The sequence below is a fragment of the Branchiostoma floridae genome, unplaced genomic scaffold (assembly GCF_000003815.2).
Source record: "Branchiostoma floridae strain S238N-H82 unplaced genomic scaffold, Bfl_VNyyK Sc7u5tJ_451, whole genome shotgun sequence".
Taxonomy (NCBI): domain Eukaryota; kingdom Metazoa; phylum Chordata; class Leptocardii; order Amphioxiformes; family Branchiostomatidae; genus Branchiostoma; species Branchiostoma floridae.
Window position 1 is genome coordinate 9,933 of NW_023365861.1, and position 12,637 is coordinate 22,569.

General features: G+C 44.7%; 1 protein-coding gene across 1 annotated transcript in view; it reads right to left on the minus strand.

The window, feature by feature from the left end:
- LOC118408837 overlaps positions 1-12,020 on the minus strand; it is a 20,089-nt gene extending 8,069 nt beyond the window's left edge. The window contains exons 1-25 of the mRNA XM_035809695.1: positions 11,503-12,020; positions 10,814-11,383; positions 10,579-10,674; positions 9,887-10,459; positions 9,691-9,765; positions 8,987-9,556; positions 8,286-8,855; positions 7,582-8,151; positions 6,886-7,455; positions 6,187-6,756; positions 6,019-6,078; positions 5,701-5,807; positions 5,402-5,494; positions 4,984-5,175; positions 4,583-4,668; positions 4,238-4,332; positions 3,935-4,012; positions 3,597-3,656; positions 3,281-3,340; positions 2,709-2,884; positions 2,197-2,301; positions 1,521-1,689; positions 1,035-1,073; positions 843-918; positions 537-589 (exon numbers count right to left, since the gene is read on the minus strand). Coding sequence (XP_035665588.1) covers positions 537-589; positions 843-918; positions 1,035-1,073; positions 1,521-1,689; positions 2,197-2,301; positions 2,709-2,884; positions 3,281-3,340; positions 3,597-3,656; positions 3,935-4,012; positions 4,238-4,332; positions 4,583-4,668; positions 4,984-5,175; positions 5,402-5,494; positions 5,701-5,807; positions 6,019-6,078; positions 6,187-6,756; positions 6,886-7,455; positions 7,582-8,151; positions 8,286-8,855; positions 8,987-9,556; positions 9,691-9,765; positions 9,887-10,459; positions 10,579-10,674; positions 10,814-11,383; positions 11,503-11,614 — 5,725 coding nt within the window. The 5' untranslated portion in view covers positions 11,615-12,020. The remainder of the gene's footprint in view (positions 1-536; positions 590-842; positions 919-1,034; positions 1,074-1,520; positions 1,690-2,196; positions 2,302-2,708; positions 2,885-3,280; positions 3,341-3,596; positions 3,657-3,934; positions 4,013-4,237; positions 4,333-4,582; positions 4,669-4,983; positions 5,176-5,401; positions 5,495-5,700; positions 5,808-6,018; positions 6,079-6,186; positions 6,757-6,885; positions 7,456-7,581; positions 8,152-8,285; positions 8,856-8,986; positions 9,557-9,690; positions 9,766-9,886; positions 10,460-10,578; positions 10,675-10,813; positions 11,384-11,502) is intronic.
- Positions 12,021-12,637: the final 617 nt, after the last annotated feature.

The following is a 12,637-nucleotide window of genomic DNA, read 5'->3' on the forward strand; positions in this document are numbered from 1 at the left end:
CGACCACCCTGGAATAGAAACGTCACCACGGGAGTCGCGACTTTTCAACTCCGTCTTTTATACCATGTATATGCATAATTCACATAATCATATCTTTTTGACAGAGTATATAATATTAGCGTTGGTAGCGTTGTCAGTCACAGTTTGATTGCTTATATGACTATTGCTGGCGAATATTTGCCCGATTCAAGTGGCATAGGCAGTTTTCTTGAGTCGAGTTTGAAAACGTCAGAATACCTTCGACCTCGAACGATTCTCCAGCGCAGTCCTTAGCCAGGACGTGGCTGCAGATGGGTCCAGTGTAGCTCTTGTCATCGAATGTTTTCACGAAGTCCTTGTTGTTCATGCACGTGGCTGAAGATAACGAAAAGACATTAAAATATACGGACATTGAAAGTATATCATAACTCTTACATAACTGATTGTAGTTATTTCACCATCTATTCAAGCAATTGTTAACTCGAGTCCGAACTTACATGGCCATGGGTCTGAATTTGGTTTGAATAAGATTCAACAAGAAGGAGATGGAATCATACCCTGCTTGCAGTCCGTTGTGTCACAATCCCAGCTGAAGTCACTCATGCAAGTGCTGTTTATGTTAAAAAAAGATGAAAAAAGTATGGTTAAAAGAAGATTTTGACATAGGATAACATGAATGTTACCAGCCGCAACTGCCATCGATAACGTCACCAAAGGAAAACAAATATACAGTTACTCTGAATCACAAACTCTTTTTACATCGCTACTTGAAGGTGATTACACTAAACATACGTACTGATATAGGTTTACATGTTGTTAACGCCATGAACAAATCGATTGGTACGAATTGAAACCGAACGTACCATGTTCCGCAGCAGTTGGGTCCAGTGGTCCTGGTAGCACCGACTGGGTATGACTTCAGGTTGTACTTGCACTCGCCTATAGGAGACATCGCATATCATTTACAAACTTATACACCAAATGTGGAAGAAACTAAGCATCAACACCCATTTATAGTAAACAAACTAGTGAAATGATACATAAGGCCTACTTACCAGACTTTGGTGGCTTGGTTGGCACAGAGACTGTAAACACTGAAAAGAATAAAATATTTTGTTACGAAATGTTAATGGCATAAATGGTTTCATACAAAGTGTATAAATATGTTGCTCCTCAGTATACAGTAAGACAAGGTGTTTACTAAAGAAAACAAGATAAGCCACATAACTGATAATAGACAAGGTGCTGGCATTGGAGGGATGATATCAGTGTTCCATTTCTTATTTCATTTTCACCATGATTTCGAGTTATATTAGGATTAGCGTTGTACAATTGATTTGCTGATCTTGCGGTATTGGCATTTATTTGACTTGACATCCTTATCGATTAGTAATGTTATTTTGCATGTATGTACGGGGTTTTCCCCAGGCATCTTTGAAAAGCGCCAGACAGGCGACATGAATCCCTTGATAAATAAAAATAAACAAACAAATAAACAAATGCTAAAGCGTCTTGTATCAAACACTAGTTCATATCTTTACCTCCACACTTCTCTTCATCCTCTCCGTTCGGACAGTCCTCGTTGCCGTCACACCACCATGTGGACGGGATGCAGGCACCAGTCACGTGGCACACGCTCTCCACCGGGCTGCAGTGGTCGGGCTCGCACGTCGGGCAGCACGAGTCTTCAGAGAAGTGCATACGGTAGCCCTGTATGTAAATATAGTACGGTTAAAATCTTGTAGATGTTTTGCAGTACCATGAGATTTAGATAGCAAAGGTAAAACAGGGAAACTATGCAAGGCTTCACGATATTGTCACAGCGATAGTCCATTTTATAGCAGTTATCGTACCACACAAGGAGACATGCCGAAAGCACATAAAACTAGATTACAATACGCTTAAAAGTGCCAAACAGCCACTATAGATCATTAGTCGACAGATGTAGGACACTCTACCATCGCACATTTCGCGACACTATCCCGATAAGTGGGTATTAGGTCAGGTCAGGTTAGGTCAGGTCATAGAGGTCACAAAAGCGCGCGCGGTTAGAGGGGCTTCGAAATACGGAAAAGGCTGTCCATTTCTCGCTCAGATCTCCGTTTCCAGGTATGTCTGTAGGATTTTATATCTATGAGATACACAGTAAGAACATGTGACTGGAATCTGTCAGTTTGTGGTGTACAGATCGCCTCAAATCGTTAGGAGTGTACTCACGCTTGGGCAGCTTGTGACATCGCAGTGTTCGTGCACACAGTTGACCAGTCCGTTCAGACAGACGCACTTGACACATCCACGGTCCTCCCTCCAGATAGCATTAGCCTACAATAACACATACATGATGAGCGTGAGATGATACGGGATGTTGTTGCACAGCAATTTGTTTCTCAAATTTGAGATAAAGGGTTTTGGCACGAGTGTATATGCGAACTGTGATGTCCCTGTACATATAACGTTACATCTAGCTCGACTTATAGGAGTCTCACAGTTGATTGGGAGGCCTAGGACCAACCACATATCTTGCATATCGATTGGGACTGCATACGTCTTTCGGATGGGGCGTTCAATGTTGTCCCGTGTTCTAGAAGATGCCTCGAGCACGTTAAAGGGGTAGGGCTCACAACCCGCCGTAACATCATACATGTACCATGCTATCGAACTTGCTGCCTATATACATGCATGCATCTAGGACGCACCCTCTCCAAATAAGAAAAACCCTGTTGCCTTACCTTCTTGACAGCGCCATCGTGGATACATGGGCACTCCGTGGGTGACACGCACTTGGTTCCGTCGCAGACCTGGCCAAGTGGGCACACAGGGCAGGCAGAGTCGTCAGTCACTCCCGGGCAGCAGCCTGACTTGGAGCTGGAAGTACCAGTGACCACCACACCTGTACCGGTGCTGACTGTAGACAGGAAATGTGAGAGGTGAGGATTTCACACTTTATTTGAAATTATTCCGTTACTGATGTCACACGTCAGTACAGGTCATGTGACGTAATCTTTAGGTCATTTTAACTCGAACTGACTGAAAGTTTGTTGGTGAGAGTATAATGTCACAGATGAACCTCCATACAAACGTGTTTGAACATAAACACAAGGAAAGACAGTTTAGAAACAGTTACCATCGAAGACTACATTGCCAGGCGTTGATCTTATGTGTGGTCGTGAATGACCTTGGCCGAAGATGGCTGCCTGGCTTGTAGAAGGCATCGATATATTAAAGATACTGATGTCATTTTCATAGAAAATATTGCTTAAGCGTAACGTAGAACCCAAAAGTCTTCACAAGCTGGACTTACATTCAGTGGAGCTTGTGCTGATAACTGATGTGGATCCAGTGACCACGCTGCTTGATGTGACTAAAGATTTAGAAAACAAAAACATGAGATAGTACACTAACTTTTCCTCTAGCTCTGAAGTACACTATAACCAACAGAGTACATACGAGTACAATACCGCTGTAGTATTGATATACATCTTAGAATAGTCTAAGTAATCTTTTATGTGTATCTTAAACACACGTTCGTGGGTTGGGAAAGGTCCCTGTCAATACCATATCGCTGAAAGTGACGTAAAACATTGACCGAACAGAAGTCACTGGCAGACTGCACTTACATTCAGTGGAGCCTGTGCTGATAACTGATGTAGATCCAGTGACCACGCTGGTTGATGTGACTAAAGATTTAGGAAACAAAAACATTAGATATAGTACACGGACTTTCTCTTGAGCCCTGAAGTACACTATTACCAACAGCGTACATAAGAGCACAATGCCTCTATAGTATCAAACTGTTATACATCTTAGAACTTATAGAAGTACAAGTATTTTATTGATTTTTTGATAATCGTTCTTGGGTTGGTATAGATCTTGTCAATATCCAATATCACTGAAAGTGAAGTAAAATTAAAGTAAAACATCGACCGAACAGAAGTCACTGACAGACAGTACTTACACTCAGTGGAGCCGGTGCTGATAACTGATCCAGTGCTGATAACTGATGTAGATCCAGTGCTCACGCTGGTAGCTGTTACTGAAGGTATGAAAACAAAACAACATCAGACAGAAAAAACAGTCTTTCTTTCTCTCTAAAGATCACAATGTAAGCAGTCGCTACTGTAACTATGTACTATGTAGTAGGAAAACGTCGTGGGACAATACAGTTATTAGATAATCGTGCTTTCATAATCGCTGCGAAAATGAGCAGGGAGGCATATCGCATATTGAAGGATGGGCTGGGATAAAGAAAGGCACGAACCAAACACTTCGTCCTTGTAGAGGCCTCTGCAGTCATTAGACACGTCCAGATATCCGCAGACGTCACATGCGTTACAGAACAGATCAACCTTCTCCCTGAAGGTTCGGAACAGAAAACAACCACAATCAACAATAGTACAATACATGACTACATTACCATACAAAGTGGCTTCCGTCTCTTGCCCTATTGCTAATTTGATGGATCTTGCCAAGTGTGTCTACATGGCGAAGCAATACAGTACAATGCCTACTTTATCATACAATATGGTTTCTGTCTTTTGCCCTAGTTTTAATGGATATTGCCAAGAGTGGCTACATGGCGAAGTGTTGTATAAGTGAGACAAACCTGTAGGAGCAGTCCACGGTGTTACGCCATGTCTTGATGGCAGTGCTGCAGCACAGGTAGTTGTCCGAACCGCATTGTTCTGAAATCTGTTTTAGCAAGACACAATGATACAGTGAATACAGGTCGGGCATACGACGTAAAATGCTGTTAAAAGATGTAGCAATATATATATATATATATATATATATATATATATATATATATATATATATAGAGAGAGAGAGAGAGAGAGAGAGATGGTTTCGTTATATCAAAATAGATAAAATGTGAGTTCTTGTTTATTGTCTCCTTTACCCATTTTATACCTGTTGACAAGTGGTGCCTTTGCACCGATAAACTGGCCCGCGCGTTTATGATCAAATGCACATCATGTGAATAGAATTGATGAACAAAAACGCTACCTTGGTGATGAAATCTTCATCGCAGCCAAGGACCTCACAGATTGTCTTCCAATCGCCACTGATTGTCTTGCAGTAGATGTCGACATGGTGATCAGACAGGGCCACACAGAGTTCTGTGCGGTACTTCTCAGACACCGAGGTGGCTATCTTGGTAAAGCCGCACGTACGAAGGGCAGAGCAGAAGTCGGACACCTACAAGAAAATAAAATGTATTAGGGAATCTGGGATTCTCTGTTCATCAGCATGATGTACTGGTTGGTTATGCACGCTTGTGATGATGATAACTGACGTCATCTGACACATGCATGTTATGCTTACATTTACATTTATCACAAGGTCAAAAATTAAATCCACAGTAAGAAATCTGAATGGGGTATTATAGCGAGACAAACATTGCGGAAGGGCCAAGAAATGCTACCTTTGTGGCGTAGTCTTCGTCAACTGTGTCGCGCCATGTCTTCAGAGCAGTAGAGCAGCAGTGGTACGAGTCGCTTCCGCATTCCTCTTCGATCTACAAATGATAAAAACAACTTCTTACAATGGTGTATAAAGCACTGGTAGATAAGAAGGTTTGCTGTCATTCATCTTTAGCGCCAGAATAATAAACTAAAGTTGGATGAAAATGTTGATTTTACTATCCCAATGCATATAATATGTTTACATGTGTTACTGTTGCTAAAAATATCCGCTTGAACAAACTTAAGAAGACTTCAGTACCTTAGTTATGAACTGATCGTCGCAGCCCAGCACTGAGCAAATGTTCTTCCAGCTGTCACTGACAGTCTTGCACACAATATCAATGGTTTCATCACAGAGGGCAAGTCCTGAGAAGTTTTAAAGCATGTTGCGTATTATTAACATTTACATTTTCTATGAATTGCGCATAACAATAAAAAAATCGCAGCAAACTCTAACTTCAATTAGTAATCTTTGTCATCGCAAAAGGAAACACTTAAACATAATCTTCTACCTTGATGTAGCTAGATGACTAATTCAATTCTATTCATTTCTAATTAATGAAAAGTGAGTACAAACCTGTAACAACGACGGAACTAGACTTGTATCCAGACGAAGTCTCGTAGCGCATGGTCGTTACTAAGTAAAGAAGAAAGGGGTTTTAAAAACACAAAGATAATTGTACTACGAATGATGGAAATAACCTTCAACCCAGCAACAATGTTTCATGTAAAAAATAAAACGTACCGTGGACCTCATGACGGAAGTTGTCTCTGCAGTCCACTGCAATGTCGTAGAAGCCACAGCTGTCGCAGGCATCGCAGAAGCGGTCGATCTTCTCCACATAGCTGCAGTCCACAGTGTCACGCCAAAGCTTCAGGGCAGTGCTGATGCACATGTAGTCGTCATGGCCACATTCCTGCTCGATCTTGCTGATGAAGTCGTCATCACAACCCAGATGTGTGCAGAAGTTCTTCCAGTCATCGCTCAGCTTCTTGCTGTAAATGTCGATCTGGTTGTCGCAGAACACGATACTGGTCTCAGTGCGATGCTTATCGTAGATGATTCCAGCGCAGTCAGTGTGACCACAGATAGTAAGTATCTGGCACAAGATGTCAACCTTGTCGTCATAGCTGGCGTCATATGTATCACGCCAGGTCTTCAGAGCATTGTAGCAACTGAGGTATGTATCGTCATGGTACTGCTCTTCGAATCTGTGTATGAATTCGTCGTCACATCCAAGTGTTGTACAGACAAGCTTCCAGTCTGAAATCATGCTGCAGATGGTGCGGAGCGTGTCGTCACTCAGAGACAAACCTAAAACAAACAGAAAAATAATAATTTATTATAGCCGTTCTGCTTGTATGCCAACATTCGATTGGATATATATGTATAGATTAGATCCAACTTTCAAATATTTACATCAGGGTAATCTGTTGTACTTACCACAACTCTCAAGGCGGAAGTTATCCCTGCAGTCCACAGCGATGTCGTGGAAACCGCAGCTGGAGCAAGCATGACAGAAGAGGTCAATCTTGTCGTCGTAGCTGCAGTCCACTGTGTTACGCCATTGCTTCAGGGCAGTGCTGATGCACAGGTAGTTGTCATGGTCACATTCCTCATCGATCTTGTTGATGAAGTCATCGTCACATCCCAGCGATTCACAGAAGTGCTTCCAATCATCGCTCAACTTATGGCTGTACTCATTGATCTGGTGGTCACACAGGGCAAAGCCATGCTCGGTGCGATACTTGTTGTACACGGTATCGGCGAAGTCCGAGTAGTCGCAGATGCGGAGCGCATGGCAGAAGGTATCAACCTTGTTGTCATAGCTGTCGTCGAAGGTGTCGCGCCATGTCTTGATGGCATGGAAGCAGGACATGTAGGTGTCGTCCTTGTATTGGTCTTGGAACTTGTTGATGAATTCGTCGTCACAACCCAGGTGTGTGCAGACCGTCTTCCAGTCATCAATCTTGTCACAGATGACGCGGAGTGTGTCGTCGCACAGGGCCACACCTGAAATGAAATAAACAACGTCATGGATCGACGCCAAATGAGCCTTTATGCTTAAGGGAAAATGTTTTATTACATTATTTGGAAGAATAACTAGGCTTGTGGTCTTGTGAGAGGTGAGGTACTTACCAAACGACTCATGACGGAAGTTCGTCTCACAGTCCATTGCGACATCGTGGAATCCGCGCATGTCGCAAGCATGACAGAAGAGGTCGATCTTGTCGTCATAGCTACAGTCCACGGTATCACGCCATTCTCTCAGAGCAGTGCTGATGCACAGGTAGTTGTCTCCACCACACTTTTCATCGATCTTGTAGATAAAGTCTGTGTCGCAGCCGAGGGCAATGCAGAAGTACTGCCAGTCATCACTCAGCTTATGGCTGTAGACATCAATCTGGCTGTCACACAGGGCGAATCCGTGTTCGGTGCGGTACTTGTTAGACACAGTGTCGGCGCAATCGTCATGTCCACAGGTGCGCAGAGTCTGGCACAGCTTGTTCACCTTGTCATCGTAGCTGGTATCGAAGGTGTCGCGCCATGTCTTGAGAGAGTGGAAGCTGCACAAATATGTGTCGTCTTCGTATTGGTCTTGGAACTTGTTGATGAATTCGTCGTCACAGCCAAGGTGTGTGCAGACCGTCTTCCAGTCATCGATCTTGTGGCAGATGACGCGAAGTGTGTCATCACACAAAGCAATGCCTGCAATGGAGAAAAAGGTAACAAATAAGTCAATACAGCATGGTAAACAACTGCATCAGTAAATTGACTTTAGCATATCACAACCGTTGCGGTGTATTTTCGTTGCATTAGCTCTAATAACAACATTCACTCACCATATGACTCGTGGCGGAAGTTATCCTTGCAATCCACCGCAATATCATGGAAGCCACGGTTGTCACAAGCATGGCAGAAGGTGTTAATCATGTCGTCATAGCTGCAGTCCACTGTATTACGCCATTGCTTCAGGGCAGTGCTGATGCAGAGGAAGTCGTCTCCGTCACACTCCAGCTCGATCTTGCTGATGAAGTCATCGTCACAGCCCAAGGCACGACTGAAGTATTTCCAGTCATGTGCCATCTTGTGGCCGTAGTGGTTGATCTGGTGGTCACACAGGGCAAATCCATGCTCAGTGCGATACTTGTTATACAAGGTGTCGGCGCAATCTGTGTAGCCACAGGTACGCAGTGTCATGTGCAGCTTGTTAACCTTGTCGTCATAACTGGTGTCAAAGGTGTCACGCCATGTCTGCAGGGCATGGAAGCAGCTCTGGTAGGTGTCGTCCTTGTATTGGTCTTCGAACTTGTGGATGAATTCGTCGTCGCAGCCAAGATGTGTGCAGACCGTCTTCCAGTCATCAATCTTGTGACAGATGATACGGAGGGTGTCATCACACAGAGCCAAGCCTGGACAACGGAGAAAAGAAAAATACTGTTTAAATAGTGATAAAAGAGAGTATAGTGTAATGTATGTTCGAGGCATCAACTTGCTAATCTATCAGCCATAAACTGTCAGACGCAACGCCAGAAGTAATTACCGTAAGTCTCGTGGTGAGAGTTGGACCTGCAGTCAACTGCTATGTCGTGGTAACCGCGGTTATCACATGCATGGCAGAAGATGTCAATCTTGTCGTCGTAGCTGCAGTCCACGGTGTCACGCCAGTGCTTGAGAGCAGTGCTGATGCACAGGTAGTTGTCTCCGCCACACTCCTGATCAATCTTGCTGATGAAGTCGTCACCGCAGTTAAGAGCACTGCAGAAGTTCTTCCAGTCGTCGCTCAACTTATGGCTGTACACATCGATCTGGCTGTCACACAGAGCAAAGCTGTGCTCGGTGCGATACTTGTAATACACGGTGTCGGCACAGTCGTCATAGTGACAGGTACGCAGTGTCGTCCACAATGTGTAGAACTTGTCATCGTAGCTCATATCATATGTATCACGCCAGGTCTTGAGGGCATTGAAGCAGCAGAGGTAGTCGTCGTCTTGGTATTTGTCTTGGATCTTATGGACAAAAGCGTCATCACAGCCAAGATGTGTGCAGACCTGCTTCCAGTCATCAATCTTGTGACAGATGATACGAAGTGTGTCGTCACACAGCGCCAACTCTGCAAAGATGTGGCTTATGTTAGAGATGGTGATAATGATGGCGAAACAAGAATTACATTTTTAATTTTCATTGTGTTGAGAAAACGCAAACTAAAGTTTTCCAAAGGGAACTAATAAGGTAGAAATTGCCCACCTGTTAACACAATGCCTCCACCGATATAGTGACCAGATGTTCCTCCGGTGCTCAACTCGCTGAAACCACCAGTGACTGGAAAATATGACAACATAGAAGTGAGACATAAGTAAGTGTATTGAGGACATCGAGTAAGGGCAACAATGATTTATTGCGGGTGGAAGGGTTAGAAAGAAGCAATCGAACTCATTCTTACCAAAGACTTCGCTGCGGTAATGATCTCTGCAGTCCACAGCTAGGTCGTCGAAGCCACAGGTATGACATGCAGTGCAGAAGTTATCGATCTTGTCGGCGTAGCTGCAGTCCACAGTGTCGCGCCACGTCTTGATAGCTGTTTCACAACACAAGTAGTCGTCGTGGCCACACTCGTCCTCTATCTTAGTGATGAAGTCGTCACTGCAGTCGAGGGCATGGCAGAATTCCTTCCAATCTTGACTCAGGGTCTTGCAGTAGATGTCAATTTGGGCATCAGAAAGAGCCACACTGTTTTCTGTACGGTATTTCTCGTAGACCAAAGTGGCACAGTCGGTGTATCCGCATGTACGCAGGGCAGTGCAGAGAGTGTCGACCTTGTCGGAGTAGTCCTCATGCCACGAGTCGCGCCATTGCTTCAACATGGTGCTGCTGCACACAGAGTCGTCTGACCCACATTCAGTTGTGATCTTCGTGATCATGTCCGAGCCGCAACCCAGGGCGATACACACAGCTCTCCAGTCGCTGGAAATCTTGTCGCAAATGATGTGGAAGGTGTCGTCACATAGTGCCAGGCCTAAAAAAAACAAACACACAGAATGAAAGTAGCTGCTATACATTCATGCCAGAAAGTGCAAGACTTCATTTACGATATAAGATAGATTGACCTGTAACTGTGTAAGGAAAACGGAATACCTGTTACAGTTGATCCGGTGCCAGTAACCGACTGTGTCGAGACAACAGAAGAACCACCAGTAGAGATGACACTACCTGTTGTTGACGAAGATGTAGCTAGAGCAAGAATGATTTGAAAATAAGGTAAAGACTATGCGAGGAACAAGAAAGATAAATGGCATATGTGGTGTTTTTCATAATGGTCAGAATTGCTTACTGACTCGTCGAAATAGCTTAAAGAAAGACAAGTCCTTACCATAGACCTCATGACGGAAGTTGTCTCTGCAGTCCTCAGCGATATCGTGGAAGCCACAGCTCTCGCAGGCATGGCAGAAGAGATCAATCTTCTCCACATAGCTGCAGTCGACCGTGTCACGCCAGTGCTTGAGTGCAGTGCTGATGCACAGATAGTTGTCATGGCCACATTGCTCATCGATCTTGCTGATAAAGTCGTCATCACAACCAAGATATGTGCAGAAGTTCTTCCAGTCATCGCTCAACTTCTTGCTGTAGATGTCGATCTGACTGTCACACAGAACGACGCTGCACTCAGTGCGGTGCTTGTCATCGACGATTCCAGCGCAATCCGTGTAACCACAGTTACGCAGGGTCTGGCACAAGATGTTGACCTTGTCATCATAGCTTGCGTCGAAGGTGTCGCGCCAGGTCTTGAGGGCATGGAAGCAGGAGAGGTAGGTGTCGTCATGGTATTGATCCTGGAACTTGTGAATGAAGGAAGAGTCACAGCCAAGTGTTGTACACACCAACTTCCAGTCACTGATCTTGCTGGAGATAAGGCGTAGTGTGTCGTCACACAAGCCCAATCCTGAAAAGTACAAAGAAGTGTGTCGTCAATAGGCTTCCACTTTGCAAAATTCGACGGGGATCCGAAAGCTTGCAGTATTGTGTGTTGGTTTATTTCTGGGCACAAAGCAAAATACTCACCATACGACTCATGGCGGAAGTTGGTCTTGCAGTCCTCTGCAACGTCGTCGAATCCACAGGCATCACAAGCGTGGCAGAAGAGGTCAACCTTGTCGGCATAGCTACAGTCCATTGTGTTACGCCAGTGCTTGAGGGCAGTGCTGATGCACACGTAGTTGTCTCCGCCACACTCTTGATCGATCTTGCTGATGAAGTCATCGTCACAGTTCAAAGACTTGCAGAAGTGCACCCAATCATCGGCCAACTTATGGCTGTAGCTGTTGATCTGGTGGTCACACAGGGCAAAGCAGTTTTCTGTGTCATACTTGTGCAGCACAGTGTCGGCGCAATCATCATGTCCACAGGTGCGCAGAGTCTGGCACAGCTTGTTCACCTTGTCATCGTAGCTGATATCGTCGAAGGTGTCGCGCCATGTCTTGAGGGTATGGAAGCAGCTCTGGTAGACGTCGTCCTTGTATTGGTCTTGGAACTTGTGGATGAATTCATCGTCACAGCCAAGGTGTGTGCAGACCTGCTTCCAGTCATCGATCTTGTCACAGATGACGCGAAGTGTGTCGTCACACAGAGCCAATCCTGCAAAAGGTAGAAATTGTCTATCAGCTGAAAACGTATTTCTAGAAAAAAGATTGCATCTTGGCCAATCTTAGGAAACATGAAAATGATTGCGAACTTAAGATTTTGTTATCAAAACTGCCCACTTACCATAGGACTCGTAGCGGGAGTTGGACCTGCAGTCGGTGGCAATGTCGTGGTAACCGCGGTTATCGCAAGCATGGCAGAAGAGGTCAATCTTGTCGTCGTAGCTACAGTCCACGGTGTCACGCCATTGCTTGAGAGCAGTGGTGGTGCACAGGTAGTTGTCTCCACCACACTCCATCTCAATCTTGTTGATAAAGTCGTCGTCGCATTTCATGTCAACACAGATGTTCTTCCAGTCATCGCTCAACGTATGGCTGTACACGTCGATCTGACTGTCACACAGGGCAAAGCTGTGCTCGGTACGATATTTGTGATACAAGGTGTCGGCGCAATCGTAATAGTTACAGTCGCGCAGTGTCTTGCACAGGGTGTTGTACTTGTCATCGTAGCTCGTATCGAATGTATCACGCCAGGTCTTGAGGGCATGAAGCAGCTC